Source organism: Neodiprion lecontei, chromosome 3 (assembly GCF_021901455.1).
Source record: "Neodiprion lecontei isolate iyNeoLeco1 chromosome 3, iyNeoLeco1.1, whole genome shotgun sequence".
NCBI classification, from domain to species: Eukaryota; Metazoa; Arthropoda; class Insecta; order Hymenoptera; family Diprionidae; genus Neodiprion; species Neodiprion lecontei.
The window spans coordinates 28,250,002-28,270,971 of record NC_060262.1 but is presented as its reverse complement, the minus strand read 5'-3'; the positions used below and the strand labels follow the sequence as shown (position 1 = coordinate 28,270,971).

At 39.7% G+C, this 20,970-nt stretch overlaps 1 protein-coding gene and 2 long non-coding RNA genes across 7 annotated transcripts; 1 reads left to right on the top strand and 2 right to left on the bottom strand.

Moving 5' to 3' along the window:
- Window positions 1-15,109: 15,109 nt before the first annotated feature.
- LOC107223486 lies at window positions 15,110-16,422 on the bottom strand. Of its 2 annotated transcripts, none has more exons than XR_001525656.2 (3): window positions 16,362-16,422; window positions 15,685-15,801; window positions 15,110-15,570 (listed from the first exon to the last, which is right to left on the bottom strand). It is a non-coding gene; the product is annotated as an uncharacterized LOC107223486 (long non-coding RNA). The 2 variants fall into 2 exon arrangements; XR_001525657.2 differs by having other exon boundaries at window positions 15,693-15,801.
- LOC107223484 (protein will die slowly) lies at window positions 15,633-20,786 on the top strand. 4 transcript variants are annotated; one of them, XM_015663166.2, is made up of 9 exons: window positions 15,633-15,651; window positions 17,676-17,821; window positions 18,037-18,133; window positions 18,279-18,442; window positions 18,925-19,014; window positions 19,170-19,309; window positions 19,399-19,630; window positions 19,710-19,797; window positions 19,883-20,786. In XM_015663166.2, the coding sequence occupies exons 2-9, from the start codon at window positions 17,729-17,731 to the stop codon at window positions 19,981-19,983; spliced, it is 1,005 nt and encodes a 334-aa protein (XP_015518652.1). In that variant the 5' UTR covers window positions 15,633-15,651; window positions 17,676-17,728; the 3' UTR covers window positions 19,984-20,786. The 4 variants fall into 4 exon arrangements, with proteins under 4 accessions (XP_015518652.1, XP_046591492.1, XP_046591493.1 ...); XM_046735536.1 differs by lacking the exon at window positions 15,633-15,651 and adding an exon at window positions 15,849-15,869; XM_046735537.1 differs by lacking the exon at window positions 15,633-15,651 and adding an exon at window positions 17,245-17,263.
- LOC124293666 lies at window positions 16,444-17,466 on the bottom strand. The gene is made up of 3 exons (XR_006903556.1): window positions 17,331-17,466; window positions 16,732-17,233; window positions 16,444-16,503 (listed from the first exon to the last, which is right to left on the bottom strand). It is a non-coding gene; the product is annotated as an uncharacterized LOC124293666 (long non-coding RNA).
- Window positions 20,787-20,970: the final 184 nt, after the last annotated feature.

Below are 20,970 nucleotides of genomic sequence, written 5' to 3'. Positions count from 1 at the left end.
GCGAATGGGTGTGTATAGGTATTGAAACGGGTGTACAGGAACATTTTACGGAAAATTGATGTTGCGTACAGTTTATAAACACTCGAATGGACCATTCGAATTTACAAGTTCTGCTCTTTTCGTTCACTAGGAATCGATTAATGGCTCACGTTTTTCAATGATTGAACTTTTTTGCTCGAATATCTTATAAGCTTACGAAACAGGCAAATTTATGTTGCACACATATAACGGTTTCATTTATTCGGACAACATATTCGTAATTCCAAGACTTGCACGGAACGCATAATAAAAATGCATGCAAACGATAGTTCAACTTGTAAGCGCCTGATGAATTTTTTACCGCTACCATGCGTATATTTCTTATGCCTTATGTAAATATCCTTCATTTTATTCATATCTCATCGATGGATATATTATACACGTAGATATTTGTGCGGATCCGAGCTTGAAGATAAATGATGCATGCACATTTTTTACGTCGAATTTTGTCGATAGTACGCTCTACGCAGCATATTATGCGAACTCTGTATCCATATTATAAATATGTATGTATTCGTACGTAGCTTATTCATAGTTTTGTCGTACCGAACCAAAGTGGAATTTCAATCATTTTCAATAAGCTAATTTCGATCTTAATGTTAGACAGAATACCATATCGACCCAATAGAATGCGCATGTATGGTTTATCGAAAGAAATGTTAAGATTATCCTGGTAGTTGCGCTGTCTCTCCCATTACAAATTTTTCTCTTTCCCGAATTGTATTGGAAATATTGAAGAAAAGGGCTGCGTCACGGCTCTAAGAACTTAATTCAATATTCTGATCCGTAGGTGCTCCACGTTTTGCAAAACACCACATTATATTTTCGGCAATACCATTTTTTCGATAGTGTTTTCAAACCTTCAGACTCTACCCTGATAAATCCCTGAGATATTTCTGAATTGCCTCAAAATTACACTTCCAATAATCTATAATTTTCCTCCTTCTTTTTTATTTCCAAAATTTCTACAACACTTTCTTACGGTTTGTAACAAACCCGCATTAACTCTCTGATTAAATACCGTAGCTCAGCGCTGTTTTCTCAGCTCAGTCTTCCAAATATTTAGCCTTGGCACGTAAGCTCCTGGAAGATCCACTTTAGAAACTTTGAACTAGTATCTCTTCTTGTCAGAGGCTACAGTCCCCCGGCTGAGGTCAGGGGTTGCGAATCGTGTCTCAGAGTTGTAACACCTGCAATGCGCCACCCTCGATTCCCGCCCCTTCCACTTGCGTTCATCTCGACTTTCAAGGTCACGCTAGAAAGAGACAAAAAATAAGCTCTCGGCGCCGGCTGATCTTGCCACAACTCTTTTCTCCCTGTATTTCTGCTATCGTATTTTCCATCGAAACAAAGCGCTCTTTTCGTATAATACACTCGTACTCCCGGATGCCCAATTATCGTTGGAGAATGTTCAGCGTATTTTGTTCAATATTCCATTTCCTTGGAATAACTTTGTATACATATAGCTTATTAATCTTGAGCGATTTCAGCGTGGGCTCTCCGACAGTATGCATATTTTAACATTCTATAAGTGTACGTACGCTATATTCGTTGGTTCACAGGACGTGGTTGCTTTCAATTTAATCTAGATTCTTCTTCTGTCACAATCAGTGTCAAGTTTCTATACCACGTCGTTATTCGGTGTACGATAATTCGTTTGACATTTCTCATTTCGCGCTAAAATCGTTTCGAAAAGTTCCTCCATCCGACTTTTATTTTCCTTTTACAGTCACTCTGGTTGGCTGGTTTTTTTTTTTTTTCAGATCCTACAGAAGTCGGTTCCTCGTTGAAGGTGTCGATATTTTAGAACAAAATCACGTTATGTGCGTGCGTTATTTATAACTTTAACCATTCTATGACGATTGTGTAATTACCAGTTTGCCAGCTGTAATTATAGTTTAATATTTGTATCAAATAATCGTATTAATTGTAAGATTTGGTAGGCTATAACATACAAAAATTTATGGGTAGAATATGGAGTTATTTAAAATTAAGTATATTGGCAGATAATCTTACGTTTCTACGAAGACAACCTTCGATCGATTATTACAGTGTAATTATAAGTATTTATAGGTATTTCACATGGATGTTACATTAATTCAGCGCCCATTACAGTGTAGTTGCTGTTTATTCTGAGGTATTTGACGACGTAAGTAAATTTAGAATATTTTTGCCTCTTTTGGGCATACCCACTTTTGGTATTCAGAAAATTATTTTTAAGCTCGTGAATGCTTCCATAAAGCTTATTTCGTAGCGATTCTAATTCAAAATTAAGCTTACACGTCTTTTGCTGTAACTTAGACGACAATTGACCTTCAATAAAAAATCAAAAAGTAAATTGGAGAAAAAGGTGAAATACCTGATTAAATGGAAGGTTAAAAACGGAGTAAAAATTATTACGTTTAGGATAACGCTTTTATAATATTTGCACACAGTTGTCTAAAATAAACACTTTCCCTGCATAACTAGTCACTAATTAATTGTGATCGTGAGATACGTATACAGCTTTGTAGCGTTTAGATCGTTGATGGTACTAAACTATTTCTCGTGAAACATATCTCATTAAAGTGCGCTAAATATTTAAGTAACCGCTGAATACATCTGAGGTTTAATGGATGTATTAAATACACGCGTTCAGAAGTAGACGTATTGTCCTATTTACTCTAGCTGATTTTTTACTTTCAATCTAATTAAATCAAACTAGCTGGCACAGAAATTTAATCAACGGCTATGTTTTGTATCAAGCGTGATTTTATCGTCTGTTCAGAAGCTAGTCATAAAAAAATCTATTAGAAATTGTAAATCATCCTGCTGCCAGTGAAATATGAGTATGCATATTGTTCAACTGTACAATCAATGCATCAATAATCCGAGCTCATAGGATCTAGAATAGGTATAAAAATGATAGTTACATGTTATAGGGTGGTGTTAAAAGCGCCGGTGAATTAAAGAATTATGAGTAATGAACGGGCTGTGATTATTTCTTCAGCACGCATGTAATGACGTACATTCGTACGTCATTCGTATGTGACTGAAGTTGTGCTCAGTAATTACTTTCAAAAACCTGATGCATCAGTATACTGACAAAATACTGACGAGGAAAACCATAGTTACTGCTTCTATTTATTTGTAACTTTTTTCCAAACTTTTCTATTTCACGCTGACATTTATTATTCGTAACTTTCACCACACATTATTCAACAATTCGTTAGCCAGCTACATTAGACTTGATGTTTGTAATTTGAAATTACAGCCTTATAAAATCAATAAACAAAGCACTGAAAAAGTGCCCTTCTTCACTTTCAGATATAGTTTTATGCGCGGTGACAAATCCAACACTCATATGTTCGGTTGTTGTTACTTAAAGCATATAGTTAATCATGATGATAGTAACGATTGATATTATGACTTCTATATCTACGGCAGTAAGTCCGTGTAAATTTTTAGAGACTCATCGAAATATGTACAGTATGAGTAACGAAATGACGAAACTCTGTAACGTTATTTATAATAGATCGAAGAGTTATCAGGCATCACTGATCTCACGATTAGTGATCCGATATTGTACGTCAGTTTATATTTTTTTTTACTCTGAGGCGATCAGAATGTAATGTGATTTGTTTTAACATTATGGCGGATAAATAAAATGTTGATATTGCTGTTTGCGAATATGTTCGTGGCTATTATTTTTCCCTCTCTCCAGTACGACTTGGTAGGCGTAATCTTAAATGCATCGAGGCTCATAAATGAGGTGAGATATAAGAACGTTTAACATTGTAGAGCTGTATCGAAAGCACAACATGCAAGCTCTAAATCGTAGCTCGCGATCCAATTCCTATGATTAACAATGAAATATAGAATCGACTGGATTTCAATGTTTTATAAAGCTATTTTGATATAATTTTTCAATAGAAAACCATTGCACCCTGCAGTCCTATATCACTGCGATCATCGCTTCGAAAGTGACAGCTAAAAAACGCAGAGATTTCGCTAAATCTTCGCAGTTGATGATCCGACAATATTTCAGATGCCCTTGCTGATATACTGTGGGTTCAATTAGTGAAAAACGAGTCTTGAATCGATTCTTAGACGAGAAGTTTTTTACTTCAAGAATCGTTAAAACAAAACGATTAATTTTCGTACGTTTGTATTTTTTCGGTCAATCCCAGGCCAATTTTGGCTTTGGTAAAAGCTGTAATCAGTTAATTAACACCCTCACCGAGGTGATTTAGCGAGGCAAATCGATCGCCCTCGAAGCAGCATACGATCGACTCACATTTGGCTTTATCTCAGCAGAATAGGATTCAACCAATGGTTTGATGAAGAGGGCATGTTTGAGGTGAATAGTTGACTCATACATGACAACTATACGAACACGAATGTCCGCTGGTTTGTCCAATTGACAATCGGTAGTGTACAAGTCGACTATAAATTAACTTGGCGTCAGAAAAAAATTGCGCGTAACTTTGAAGCTCCGATAATAAGCAGATTTTTTTCTTAACATTACGTTCACTATGGCGAGATCTACGCGATATTCAATAATTGTACTGATGTTATTTTGATCTTGACGTTTTTAAGGACACTCGTCGATACACGGTTAGCCCGGCTTCGACCTATGGCGAGACTTTTGGCTTATTGATGGTCATTCGGATACGCTGCGTGCAACGGATCAAGAGTTACTTCTGAAAATCGCAAGCCGTTCCTTCGTACTTCCGCTGCTGTTGGTCCTTTGGTCTCTTTGATGTCTTATTTGCATTCCTGAGGGTCCAATTAGTCTAAAGAGGGTTATGCAGATCAATCTTGAGATGAAGGATTTTTTGATCGAAAAAACAAGTCTTCACCCCTTTGCCTTTTTGGTGAAAATTTTCGCTACATTGTAAAGTGCTGGAATAAATTCTTTCATGCACTATTCCGACGTAAATTTGCGAGAGAAATCGATTGGGCGGAGTCCCAATACGCTGCGATCAACGCATCAAAAGTTACAGCCAAAAAACGAGAACCTGTGATTATATGAATCCTTACGTAATGTTTTTGATGTGTTCTTATACTGAAAATATTTATTGCTATTCCAGGTACAACCCGAGGTGGTTATCGGTGGTTGTTCGAGGTGGTTCGCGATTGTTGGAGGTGGGCGGAGGTGGACGAGGAGGAGGACGAACTGAACTGAGTCTCAAAGCCCTGTTGACATAAAAGCAGCTATTCGATAGAAATTATAGTTTATACTTTACACAGCCCATTGCACGATATTTCATTATAAATACATATATTTCAATGTATTTAGGAATAATTTATCAAATATACAGAGGTCATGTGCAAATAATAAATGAATTGATTCGACCGCAGTTTGATGTATTCATTAGAGCTTTGACAATAAATTTAAGCTTTGTTACTTCTTTTATTTTATTATGGATAATCAAAAACATTTCCGACTATTCGTGCTGTGGAAGCATGGGGATTAAACCAAATGTAGCAAAAGATTAGAAACAGTGTATGTAGAGTACGGGTATTTTTCTAATAATGCAAATAGAATAGAATACCACGCCTTGCGAATTAGCTTTCCAGACAGAGATGAATGATGAATTTTAAGGACTGCATTATCGTTGTTGAATACTCTATGCCTCATGGGAAAAGAAAATCTGTAACGATAAAATTGATGCACCGGATCATCGTCGACTTTAACTTTTGAAATGTCCTACCATTTTCGAACACCTCCTACCTCCCCCTGCCACCTCCGACCGTCAATGGCCACTTTCGACCACCCCCTATCACCTTCTGCCAGCGCCGACCACCTCCTACCATTTCCGAACACCTCCAACCATCCTATTTACCTATACCTATTACTAGATTAGCTATGATATGAAAAGAGAAGAATTATTCATTTCGAAATGGGATTCTATTCGACGCGCGCTCGATGTATTCCATAACATCAGTATTCATAATTATTCCAACAACTTTTCATTTGCTCTCTCGATCTTGAATTTTCATAGGCATAGAATCGAAACGCTGTTTTAGCTGGTCGCAAGTGAAGCATCTGCGTTGGGTGGAGGAGCGGAATTGTTTTTCGAAAAGTATTCGGATGGAAAAAAATTCAGAGTAACTGCAATACATAACGGATGCGCTAATTCTGAACGAGATGAAATGGATGCTTCGTATATGAGACAGTATTTAACGCTGCGTAGTGATTTAAAGACCTAGAAAGGTGATAGGGAGAGAAAGAACGACGCTTCTTAACACTTCGAGTGTATTTTAACACACATTTGAAAGATACGAGCGAAATTTTTCATCATCCAACTGTCGCAGAACGGCAGCGTTATTAGCCGACCCGTTCACTGAAGAATATATCTTCAGTCAACGGCTGACCATCGAAGGGCCTGGCCGCTTGAGTCTGGAATCGGCAGGAGAGATAAAGTGCGTATTTCTTGTATGAAATGTGAAAGCTAAAATCATTATACATCATATCATATCATCATACATCATACATCATACATCGTACATCATACATCGTACATCATACATCATCATACATAGTATTAAAGGTCGAAACCAAAGTTTGGATGTCGGATGTTCAGAAAGTTACGTCACCAACTCAAAATCAGCTAGCCGAATTCCTCAGTCTGGAAACAACCGCGCAGTAGAGCGGACGGATGAGAGTCGCGCTCCGCAAATTTCGAGTACCGGGTTCTCAACCTCTCGGATCCCGCGCTTCGGGTCCGCTACGTATTTCGAGTACCGGGTTCTCAACCTCCAGGATCCCGCGCTTCGGGTCCGCTACGCGGTGAAACTCGACTTCCAGGATAAGCGCTCCGTGGTTCCCGGTTCATGTTTACAATAAATTATTTCAATTCGTTTTTCGCGCAACCCCAAATTCGGTAGCTGTCAGTCCGCTAATAAAATTTCTCGACTTCCAGGATAACCGCTCCGTGGTTCCCGGTTCATGTTTACAATAAATTATTTCAATTCGTTTTTCGCGCAACCCCAAATTCGGTAGCTGTCAGTCCGCTAATAAAATTTCTCGACTTCCAGGATAAGCGCTCCGTGGTTCCCGGTTCATGTTTACAATAAATTATTTCAATTCGTTTTTCGCGCAACCCCAAATTCGGTAGCTGTCAGTCCGCTAATAAAATTTCTCGACTTCCAGGATAAGCGCTCCGTGGTTCCCGGTTCATGTTTACAATAAATTATTTCAATTCGTTTTTCGCGCAACCCCAAATTCGGTAGCTGTCAGTCCGCTAATAAAATTTCTCGACTTCCAGGATAAGCGCTCCGTGGTTCCCGGTTCATGTTTACAATAAATTATTTCAATTCGTTTTTCGCGCAACCCCAAATTCGGTAGCTGTCAGTCCGCTAATAAAATTTCTCGACTTCCAGGATAACCGCTCCGTGGTTCCCGGTTCATGTTTACAATAAATTATTTCAATTCGTTTTTCGCGCAACCCCAAATTCGGTAGCTGTCAGTCCGCTAATAAAATTTCTCGACTTCCAGGATAAGCGCTCCGTGGTTCCCGGTTCATGTTTACAATAAATTATTTCAATTCGTTTTTCGCGCAACCCCAAATTCGGTAGCTGTCAGTCCGCTAATAAAATTTCTCGACTTCCAGGATAAGCGCTCCGTGGTTCCCGGTTCATGTTTACAATAAATTATTTCAATTCGTTTTTCGCGCAACCCCAAATTCGGTAGCTGTCAGTCCGCTAATAAAATTTCTCGACTTCCAGGATAAGCGCTCCGTGGTTCCCGGTTCATGTTTACAATAAATTATTTCAATTCGTTTTTCGCGCAACCCCAAATTCGGTAGCTGTCAGTCCGCTAATAAAATTTCTCGACTTCCAGGATAACCGCTCCGTGGTTCCCGGTTCATGTTTACAATAAATTATTTCAATTCGTTTTTCGCGCAACCCCAAATTCGGTAGCTGTCAGTCCGCTAATAAAATTTCTCGACTTCCAGGATAACCGCTCCGTGGTTCCCGGTTCATGTTTACAATAAATTATTTCAATTCGTTTTTCGCGCAACCCCAAATTCGGTAGCTGTCAGTCCGCTAATAAAATTTCTCGACTTCCAGGATAAGCGCTCCGTGGTTCCCGGTTCATGTTTACAATAAATTATTTCAATTCGTTTTTCGCGCAACCCCAAATTCGGTAGCTGTCAGTCCGCTAATAAAATTTCTCGACTTCCAGGATAAGCGCTCCGTGGTTCCCGGTTCATGTTTACAATAAATTATTTCAATTCGTTTTTCGCGCAACCCCAAATTCGGTAGCTGTCAGTCCGCTAATAGAATTTCTCGACTTCCAGGATAACCGCTCCGTGGTTCCCGGTTCATGTTTACAATAAATTATTTCAATTCGTTTTTCGCGCAACCCCAAATTCGGTAGCTGTCAGTCCGCTAATAAAATTTCTCGACTTCCAGGATAACCGCTCCGTGGTTCCCGGTTCATGTTTACAATAAATTATTTCAATTCGTTTTTCGCGCAACCCCAAATTCGGTAGCTGTCAGTCCGCTAATAGAATTTCTCGACTTCCAGGATAACCGCTCCGTGGTTCCCGGTTCATGTTTACAATAAATTATTTCAATTCGTTTTTCGCGCAACCCCAAATTCGGTAGCTGTCAGTCCGCTATTAGAATTTCTCGACTTCCAGGATAACCGCTCCGTGGTTCCCGGTTCATGTTTACAATAAATTATTTCAATTCGTTTTTCGCGCAACCCCAAATTCGGTAGCTGTCAGTCCGCTAATAAAATTTCTCGACTTCCATCCACCATTATCGATGGTTGTTCGAGGTGGTTGAAGGTGGTCGGAGGTGGACGAGGAGGAGGACGAGGAGGACGAGGATTTGTGCTGGGTGAGTAAAACACTTTTATAATATTTGATGGCAATTGTAATTATATTTCATCTGAAATATTACAAACTTGTCACGTTTACAATAAATTATTTCAATTCATTTTTCGTGCAAGCACATATTCAGTAGCTATGAATAATCTTGTACAATTTATTATATTATTAATTAAATGATTAATTACATTAATCCTTACACAATATTTTTGATGTATTCCTATACTAAAAATATTCATTACTATTCCAGGTATTACCCGAGGTGGTCGGAGGTGGACAAGGAGGAGGACGAGCTGGACGAGGAGGAGGACCAGGTGGACGAGGAGGAGGCGGGGTGGGTCGTGGGAGAGGACCTCTCCTCTCCTCAGAGGAGGGGAGGGGGAGGGACCGGGAAGGGGGAGCGGTGGGCGGGGAGCGGGAAGGGATGGGAAGGGAAGGGAAGGGGTGGGGTGGGGCAGGGAAGGGGCGGGGGAGGGGGAGGGGGCGGGGCGGGGGGAGGGTGGGAGGGCGGGCGGGAGGGCGGGAGGGCGGGAGGGGGGTGGGAGGGAGGGAGGGCGGGAGGGCGGGAGGGCGGGAGGGCGGGAGGGAGAGAGTAGAGGACGGATGTCGATGCGAGCCCGTTAGAGTTAATAGAGCAGTACACCCCCCCGCCCTCCCGCGCTCCCTCCCTCCCCCCCTCCCGCCCTCCCTCCCTCCCTCCCTCCCTCCCCCCTCCCGCCCTCCCGCCCGCCCTCCCACCCTCCCCCCCGCCCCGCCCCCTCCCCCTCCCCCTCCCCTACCCTGCCCCACCCCACCCCTTCCCTTCCCTTCCCTTCCCTTCCCATCCCTTCCCGCTCCCCGCCCGCCGCTCCCCCTTCCCGGTCCCTCCCCCTCCCCTCCTCTAAGGAGAGGAGAGGTCCTCTCCCACGACCCACCCAGCCTCCTCCTCGTCCACCTCGTCCTCCTCCACGTCCACCTGGTCCTCCTCCTCGTCCAGCTCGTCCTCCTCCTCGTCCACCTCCGACCACCTCGGGTAATACCTGGAATAGTAATGAATATTTTTAGTATAGGAATACATCAAAAATATTGTGTAAGGATTAATGTAATTAATCAATTAATTAATAATATAATAAATTGTACAAGATTATTCATAGCTACTGAATATGTGCTTGCACGAAAAATGAATTGAAATAATATATTGTAAACGTGACAAGTTTGTAATATTTCAGATGAGATATAATTACAATTGCCATTAAATATTATAAGAATATTAGTTAATTAATTAATAATATAATAAATTGTATAAGATTATTCATAGCTACTAAATATGTGCTTGCACGAGAAACGAATTGAAATAATTTATTGTAAACGTGACAAGTTTGTAATATTTCAGATGAAATATAATTACAATTGCCATCAAATATTATAAAAGTGTTTTACTCACCCAGCACAAATCCTCGTCCTCCTCGTCCTCCTCCTCGTCCACCTCCGACCACCTTCAACCACCTCGAACAACCATCGATAATGGTTGATGGAAGTCGAGAAATTTTATTAGCGGACTGACAGCTACCGAATTTGGGGTTGCGCGAAAAACGAATTGAAATAATTTATTGTAAACATGAACCGGGAACCACGGAGCGGTTATCCTGGAAGTCGAGAAATTCTATTAGCGGACTGACAGCTACCGAATTTGGGGTTGCGCGAAAAACGAATTGAAATAATTTATTGTAAACATGAACCGGGAACCACGGAGCGCTTATCCTGGAAGTCGAGAAATTTTATTAGCGGACTGACAGCTACCGAATTTGGGGTTGCGCGAAAAACGAATTGAAATAATTTATTGTAAACATGAACCGGGAACCACGGAGCGCTTATCCTGGAAGTCGAGAAATTTTATTAGCGGACTGACAGCTACCGAATTTGGGGTTGCGCGAAAAACGAATTGAAATAATTTATTGTAAACATGAACCGGGAACCACGGAGCGCTTATCCTGGAAGTCGAGAAATTTTATTAGCGGACTGACAGCTACCGAATTTGGGGTTGCGCGAAAAACGAATTGAAATAATTTATTGTAAACATGAACCGGGAACCACGGAGCGGTTATCCTGGAAGTCGAGAAATTCTATTAGCGGACTGACAGCTACCGAATTTGGGGTTGCGCGAAAAACGAATTGAAATAATTTATTGTAAACATGAACCGGGAACCACGGAGCGCTTATCCTGGAAGTCGAGAAATTTTATTAGCGGACTGACAGCTACCGAATTTGGGGTTGCGCGAAAAACGAATTGAAATAATTTATTGTAAACATGAACCGGGAACCACGGAGCGCTTATCCTGGAAGTCGAGAAATTTTATTAGCGGACTGACAGCTACCGAATTTGGGGTTGCGCGAAAAACGAATTGAAATAATTTATTGTAAACATGAACCGGGAACCACGGAGCGCTTATCCTGGAAGTCGAGAAATTTTATTAGCGGACTGACAGCTACCGAATTTGGGGTTGCGCGAAAAACGAATTGAAATAATTTATTGTAAACATGAACCGGGAACCACGGAGCGGTTATCCTGGAAGTCGAGAAATTTCATTAGCGGACTGACAGCTACCGAATTTGGGGTTGCGCGAAAAACGAATTGAAATAATTTATTGTAAACATGAACCGGGAACCACGGAGCGCTTATCCTGGAAGTCGAGAAATTTTATTAGCGGACTGACAGCTACCGAATTTGGGGTTGCGCGAAAAACGAATTGAAATAATTTATTGTAAACATGAACCGGGAACCACGGAGCGCTTATCCTGGAAGTCGAGAAATTTTATTAGCGGACTGACAGCTACCGAATTTGGGGTTGCGCGAAAAACGAATTGAAATAATTTATTGTAAACATGAACCGGGAACCACGGAGCGCTTATCCTGGAAGTCGAGAAATTTTATTAGCGGACTGACAGCTACCGAATTTGGGGTTGCGCGAAAAACGAATTGAAATAATTTATTGTAAACATGAACCGGGAACCACGGAGCGCTTATCCTGGAAGTCGAGAAATTTTATTAGCGGACTGACAGCTACCGAATTTGGGGTTGCGCGAAAAACGAATTGAAATAATTTATTGTAAACATGAACCGGGAACCACGGAGCGCTTATCCTGGAAGTCGAGAAATTTTATTAGCGGACTGACAGCTACCGAATTTGGGGTTGCGCGAAAAACGAATTGAAATAATTTATTGTAAACATGAACCGGGAACCACGGAGCGCTTATCCTGGAAGTCGAGAAATTTTATTAGCGGACTGACAGCTACCGAATTTGGGGTTGCGCGAAAAACGAATTGAAATAATTTATTGTAAACATGAACCGGGAACCACGGAGCGGTTATCCTGGAAGTCGAGAAATTTTATTAGCGGACTGACAGCTACCGAATTTGGGGTTGCGCGAAAAACGAATTGAAATAATTTATTGTAAACATGAACCGGGAACCACGGAGCGCTTATCCTGGAAGTCGAGAAATTTTATTAGCGGACTGACAGCTACCGAATTTGGGGTTGCGCGAAAAACGAATTGAAATAATTTATTGTAAACATGAACCGGGAACCACGGAGCGCTTATCCTGGAAGTCGAGAAATTTTATTAGCGGACTGACAGCTACCGAATTTGGGGTTGCGCGAAAAACGAATTGAAATAATTTATTGTAAACATGAACCGGGAACCACGGAGCGGTTATCCTGGAAGTCGAGAAATTTTATTAGCGGACTGACAGCTACCGAATTTGGGGTTGCGCGAAAAACGAATTGAAATAATTTATTGTCAACATGAACCGGGAACCACGGAGCGCTTATCCTGGAAGTCGAGAAATTTTATTAGCGGACTGACAGCTACCGAATTTGGGGTTGCGCGAAAAACGAATTGAAATAATTTATTGTAAACATGAACCGGGAACCACGGAGCGCTTATCCTGGAAGTCGAGTTTCACCGCGTAGCGGACCCGAAGCGCGGGATCCTGGAGGTTGAGAACCCGGTACTCGAAATACGTAGCGGACCCGAAGCGCGGGATCCGAGAGGTTGAGAACCCGGTACTCGAAATTTGCGGAGCGCGACTCTCATCCGTCCGCTCTACTGCGCGGTTGTTTCCAGACTGAGGAATTCGGCTAGCTGATTTTGAGTTGGTGACGTAACTTTCTGAACATCCGACATCCAAACTTTGGTTTCGACCTTTAATACTATGTATGATGATGTATGATGTACGATGTATGATGTACGATGTATGATGTATGATGTATGATGATATGATATGATGTATAATGATTTTAGCTTTCACATTTCATACAAGAAATACGCACTTTATCTCTCCTGCCGATTCCAGACTCAAGCGGCCAGGCCCTTCGATGGTCAGCCGTTGACTGAAGATATATTCTTCAGTGAACGGGTCGGCTAATAACGCTGCCGTTCTGCGACAGTTGGATGATGAAAAATTTCGCTCGTATCTTTCAAATGTGTGTTAAAATACACTCGAAGTGTTAAGAAGCGTCGTTCTTTCTCTCCCTATCACCTTTCTAGGTCTTTAAATCACTACGCAGCGTTAAATACTGTCTCATATACGAAGCATCCATTTCATCTCGTTCAGAATTAGCGCATCCGTTATGTATTGCAGTTACTCTGAATTTTTTTCCATCCGAATACTTTTCGAAAAACAATTCCGCTCCTCCACCCAACGCAGATGCTTCACTTGCGACCAGCTAAAACAGCGTTTCGATTCTATGCCTATGAAAATTCAAGATCGAGAGAGCAAATGAAAAGTTGTTGGAATAATTATGAATACTGATGTTATGGAATACATCGAGCGCGCGTCGAATAGAATCCCATTTCGAAATGAATAATTCTTCTCTTTTCATATCATAGCTAATCTAGTAATAGGTATAGGTAAATAGGATGGTTGGAGGTGTTCGGAAATGGTAGGAGGTGGTCGGCGCTGGCAGAAGGTGATAGGGGGTGGTCGAAAGTGGCCATTGACGGTCGGAGGTGGCAGGGGGAGGTAGGAGGTGTTCGAAAATGGTAGGACATTTCAAAAGTTAAAGTCGACGATGATCCGGTGCATCAATTTTATCGTTACAGATTTTCTTTTCCCATGAGGCATAGAGTATTCAACAACGATAATGCAGTCCTTAAAATTCATCATTCATCTCTGTCTGGAAAGCTAATTCGCAAGGCGTGGTATTCTATTCTATTTGCATTATTAGAAAAATACCCGTACTCTACATACACTGTTTCTAATCTTTTGCTACATTTGGTTTAATCCCCATGCTTCCACAGCACGAATAGTCGGAAATGTTTTTGATTATCCATAATAAAATAAAAGAAGTAACAAAGCTTAAATTTATTGTCAAAGCTCTAATGAATACATCAAACTGCGGTCGAATCAATTCATTTATTATTTGCACATGACCTCTGTATATTTGATAAATTATTCCTAAATACATTGAAACATATGTATTTATAATGAAATATCGTGCAATGGGCTGTGTAAAGTATAAACTATAATTTCTATCGAATAGCTGCTTTTATGTCAACAGGGCTTTGAGACTCAGTCAAGTTGGATCTCGGTTTTTGCCATTGTATGTAGGACATTGGGTTACAAGAACAAATGCGAATTACGAAGAACTCTGTATTAGAGATAAGGATATTTTAGTTCAAGTATACCTATACAGAGAAATCCGTATGTGAATATACTAAAAACTCTGTGTTTATTGTAAAAGTCTAGTTTTAAGTATAAGTATATATTTACATATATACACATACATGTACATAAATAATTGCCAAGAAATTAGAAACACTCACAACTTGTCGCAAATAGAGTAAAACGTAAAGTTAATAATATACAAATTACCCAAGCGCACCATAAAACGTGGCAAGGGTAATCCTAGTGCAGTGATTGTATAAACTGAAGAAATATACATTTACATATACATGATATAAATTAATAGTCTAGAAAAGAGTATTTAGAGAGCTTATCTAATTCCGATCTTGTCGCAATAGATCATTAACATAATCAATATACGGTTAAAGCTGTATTAGCTACAGTCACTATTAGAGATAATATTTTTTATCCATTTTTATAGTTATTTAATTTCTTGTACAACAATTTTTCAAATTTCACCGCAAAATGCCCAACGAGTTCTCGTAGTGCAAACACGAGTCAAATTACCTTACAGATGGCATTACATTGATTTTTGCCTTCTCGCGTCGAGTTATAAATACAGATAAATCACAATGAGAGCTCATTTCTATAAGATTTATTGTAGTGCTATATTCGTAGCTGTACGTGTTATTCTATATTATATACTGTCCTTAATTTTAAACATACGGCACAACAATGGCTGAAAGCACAGTGACAAGAAGAGAAGAGCAATTTGCATCTTAATAAATCTTTTCTTCTTTATACGTAGCACAGCGATGTCACGTCGGAGGATATGTACTAGTGGATCACTAGGTGGGGCACAGAACTAAAACATAATTGTGTTGAAAATCTTTAACATCTCTTACAGAAAGTTGGTACGTTGCCAGACCTTATATACCAACAATGAATATTCATGGAGGCTATATTCATAAATACTTACAAAAGTAAGCTAATATTAATAATAATAATACTCAGCTATTAAAGTTTCGCTGAGCGCTCCGACCAAGGATTCCATTTCACCGAGAAGCTCTGTTAATTGGCCAGTTGACAGCTGACGCAGTTCTGAAATCAATTGTCAACATGAAATTCCAACTTCAATCAAGACCGTGCAAACATAGATGTTTTGATACAAATGAAGACAAGGTGATATTAGTATACAAGTTAAGAATTCTTGACCTTATTACTTTCTTCGTAGAATGGTGATCCTAGAACCTCCTTACTTCTTTCCAAAGTTTCATCCACATCCAGTAGAGATCCTTCGGAGTCAGCAGACCGTTCCATTGACGGACTTTCCTGCAATCCGGAAGATTACAAATTAGTTATATCTTGCAATTACAACGTTGAAGAAAAATGATTAAGATGTAAGCGCCAGTTAAGAAAGTTCCTGATTAAAATTACTCTGAGTAAATAATATGATTTAAAAAGAGCAGAAAGAGGCGGCAGGGTGTGGTAGGAGGTGGACGGAGATGGTTGGCGGTGTTTGGTGGGGGCAGGAGGGGGTAGGAAGTGTTTGGCGGTGGTTGGAAGTGAGCGGCGGTGGTCGGGGAAGTCGAGAACGACGAAGACAACGAGGCGGCGGAGGAAGAAGAGGACGGGGACGAGGTGGACGAAGAGGACGAAGGTGGTCGGAGGTGGGAGGAGGTGGTTGACTACTTCTGATACTAATTCTTCTCCTGATCCTACACCTACTCTTGATCCTTCTCCTATTCGTACTTCTACTGCTACTCCTACTCCTACTCCTGATCCCACTTCTCATCCTACTCCTACTCCTACTACCACTCCTGATCCTACTCCTGATCCTACTCCTGACCCTGATCCTACTTCATCAAATATTATAAAAATGTTGAACTCACCGAGCACAAATCCTTGTCTTCCTTGTCCACCTTGTTCTCCTAGTCTTCCTCGTCCTCCTCCTCGTCCACCTCCGACCACCTCCAACCACCGCCAACCACCTCCAACGACCACCGCCAACCACCTCGGGTTATACCCCGAGTACTAATAAATATTTTTAGTATTAGAACACATCAAAAATATTGTGTAAGGATTAATATAATTTCTTTATTGACACATTTTACCAGGAAGATTATGAGAAAATTATAAAAAATTGTGGAAAGTTTATTAGCGCATTGAAAGCTACTGAACTTGGGCTTGCGCGAAAAGTGAATTGAAATAATTTATAGTAAACATGACAAGTGCAAAAACTTTGAGACAAAATATAATTACAATTGCCATCAAATGTTTGGAGGCGGTAGGTGTTTTGAGGTGGTTGGTGGTGATCAGAGGTGGTTGATGAGGACGCGGACGACAAGGGGACGAGGTGGCCGAGGAGGACGAAGGTGGTCGGAGGTGGTTCGAGGTGCTCAGAGGTAGTTGGGGGTTGTTGGCGGTGGACGCGGGTACGCTCTTCTCACGGGGATGATCGAGCTGATCCACATTTCGAAGTCGCAGTTGACAAGTAGTCATACGTACTGACTCTCTACCCGCTCATCTCAAGCTTTCATACCGACACTATTTTTGCTGCTACGAATGATTGTGCGAGCTCGTTAGGTAGAGTGGATCGAGCAGAACCCTCTCACGCTCCCAGGCCCACCAGGGCCCACTTGCCGCCGAAAACTGATCACAAAAATTTGCGCAGCGGTATCCGTCTTTATGTTTTTCAATGAACGCCAGTTATCAATTCGTAGACGAACGGTGCTGCTACACGCGGTTCGAATCGACGTCGAATCTGAGAACAAGGTTAAACAGTGGAATGGCGGTTAGTGTTTTAATCACACGTTGCGGATTTGTTTGCGTTTTTATTGCAGATTTTGTAGAATTTTCACCGTAAGCTCCTAAATTATTGTGATAAAATCCTGGTTGACGAGATATTGGAATCAGCTTGGTAAATTTTTCCGTGTTCTCTAACCCTACCACAGTAGTCGGCGAAAATAACGCGCGCGTGGTGGCATTCGGCAGTGTAGATACAGGAAATGAAAGGTTTGCGTCGTTCCGACTTCTGTCATTGTGACCGTATTTTTTTGTTTACCACAGTACAATTAACTCGATGATACTCCTTGTATATAATAGAATAAATATTATCCACTGTCCCGCCTGCTACTAGAACTATGAAGATCCAAAACGTTAACTACCGGTTCTTCGCTCTTCATAACCTCAATTTACCTTCACAGATTGGCTGTGAACCTTAAGAAATATTTAGTTCAAATTTGAGCCAGTCCTTAACATGGTTCCCCTCGGTCCGTCTCCTAGCCATCAGCAATCTGTTAACAATTCAGCCAGTACACCAACCAGTGGCACTAAGGGCAGTTCAGCTTTGGTAAGTCATTCATACTTTACTCTGCACATGCAGATTTTAGATTCTTCTTGGTGTTGAAAAATTGAGCAACTCCTTCTCACAAAAAAGTGCAAACTGAATAGGACTCTATGTTTGATTAATTGGCTGTTGAATTTTAGCAATTTCGCAACAAATTATAAGTAGGCCGAAATGATAGTATGGCAGCTCTTAGTAATCGTAAATTATGAATTTTCCAGAAGCCAAATTATACATTGAAGTATACGCTTGCTGGACACACCAAAGCTGTATCTTCTGTCAAGTTTAGTCCGAATGGTGAATGGCTAGCCAGTTCATGTAAGTATGTTTGGGAACTGGTTCGAGATATTTTCTCCTTCAATAACATGACGTACATTCTGTTATTTTGAAAAGTACTGATGCTTTTGTAGAATATCTACTACGCTGGTGAAATGTCAATAATGCGAATTTTTCTATTCATTAGCGGCTGACAAGCTTATAAAAATATGGGGATCCTATGATGGCAAATTCGAGAAAACAATATCGGGTCATAAGTTGGGAATTTCGGATGTGGCATGGTCAAGCGATAGCAGATTGTTAGTTTCAGCTTCGGATGACAAAACCCTGAAAATATGGGAGTTGAGCTCTGTGAGTTTTCCACTATGTTATACTGTGGAGGAATTAACACACCTCCATGTAATTCTAATTATAAAAATCTAGCAACCCAAAGCTTTGATTGGCAAAACTGGAAATTATACCCTTCTTTTCAAAGTCTTAACTGGTTCAGTAGAATTTGTAACCCTTAATTAAACTAGTGAACTACAGCATACTCTAATTATAGTCTAACATCACTTCGGCAAAACTGGGTTCAAAGTTTTGAGTGTATACTTACTACAATTTGTGGCATCTCTATTCAACCTGCCATTTCATGTATATTGTGATTGATTTACTATATTTGAATTTTTCTATATGCATAAGGTTTTTTCAACAGATTTTGAAAGTTGCAAGTTCTTTTGGTCTTCCTCAACTAGGTACTTTAAACTTCCATTCATTTGCCCATCGAAGCTCTTAAAATTCAACTTCACCTAGAATGTGATACAGAAATCATGCATCGATTGATATATTTTCAGGGAAAGTGTCTGAAGACTCTAAAGGGACACAGCAATTACGTATTTTGCTGTAATTTCAATCCTCAATCGAATCTAATTGTATCTGGCTCTGTGAGTAAAACACATTTGACATTAACAATAATTTTACACTATTAAGTGTTTAGGTTATTGTCTTAAGTATGCATTGTACAAATATGACAAAAGTTATTATTCAATACAGATAAATTCTTGTAACACATCAATTAATGCAATTTACTATGTTGCAGTTTGATGAAAGTGTGAGAATATGGGATGTGCGAACTGGAAAATGTTTAAAAACATTACCAGCTCATTCTGATCCTGTCAGTGCAGTGCATTTTAATAGAGATGGCTCATTGATTGTCTCAAGCAGTTACGACGGTCTTTGGTAAGAAATAATCTGAAGAAAACGAGAGATAAACAGATGAAATTCAAGTTCAATTTTACCATTTTCGATTTTGTTTTTGGCAATTTTAGTCGAATTTGGGATACAGCTTCTGGTCAGTGTTTGAAAACGTTAATAGACGACGACAATCCACCTGTATCTTTTGTGAAATTTTCGCCAAATGGAAAATACATATTAGCTGCTACATTGGATAACACATTAAAACTGTGGGACTATAGCAAAGGAAAATGCTTAAAAACTTACACTGGTCATCGAAATGAAAAGTATTGCATATTTGCAAATTTCTCAGTCACTGGTGGCAAGGTAAATTTCATAAGTTCGACGTTTTGCATATTACCTAGCTGTTCTTGAATCTAATCTTTAATGTATTTTTTCTGTACAGTGGATTGTATCAGGCTCAGAAGACAGAATGGTTTATATCTGGAACCTACAAACGAAAGAAATCGTTCAAAAATTGCAAGGACACACAGGTAAATCAGATGCATGACTTTGTAGTCCATTAAAAGCCATCTAATAAAAAAAATATTCATGATCAAATATTATACTATATTTCAGATGTTGTTTTGTGTACGACTTGCCATCCTACGGACAACATTATTGCATCTGCAGCATTAGAAGATGATAAAACAATAAAATTATGGAAAAGTGACACATAAATCGAATCTTTACTAATTCAAATAGATAGATTCTTTGTACAAATTACTTAATATCTGTTTCCTATAAAACGTGACTAAAGGAACTATAAAATGAAGAAAATAGAATGGTGATTTTATTTTCGTAAATGTGAAGAACTGACATTTGTGAGATATCAGCGCTTGATTATTGTATGCAGAAATATGACGCGGTATTTTTTGAGGTACAGAGTTTTGGATGATGCACAGTCCAGCTATGTAATTCGGATATGAATCCCGGCATGTCTGTAATCTCTTTGACATTCAAAGAATAATGGAATCGAAAACTGTTGCCACGCATGTAAATCTGTTAACATTTTACAGATTCACTTACTTTTAACGATGTAAATACAGACTTTATAGTGCGTTCATTTATTCATAAATATAAAGTGACATCCAGTTATATCTTTGATCTGCAAATGTAGAAAAAAACAAACGATGAAAAGAACAAATTTTTCAAGTGCGCAGACTAATATAGTGGAAGTATTCAACAGTAACGGCCCTTTGAAATACAATAAACACGTGCATATTTTTCGATTGTTAATGGTGGTCAATTTACTACATAAGGAACGTAAACTTGTCATATCTTATTACCTAGTAAGATCCAAAAATTGATTCTTTCCAACTTTGGCAAAGCGTGAAGCCGTGGCCAGTTCTCATGAGTATTTCATATTTAAGCATCCTACTGCTTTGTTTCAGCCATTCGTACGTGTGAAAAAAAAAAAAAATAGAATAAAAGGGCCTGTAGTTGATGATGGTTTGGAACATCTTTCTATATATTTTGGGATCTTTCTGACTACGCAATTGTTTATGTATCATCGTTTACTATGACTTATTTCACAATTAATTATTATTCGGTAATAAATAAGATCATTTATAATTATTATTTAAATTCTATATTTACGTTTGTAACTACAGATAGTATAGTTTTGTATGGTTCCAGATATGAGAAAATAAATAAATATAACATTG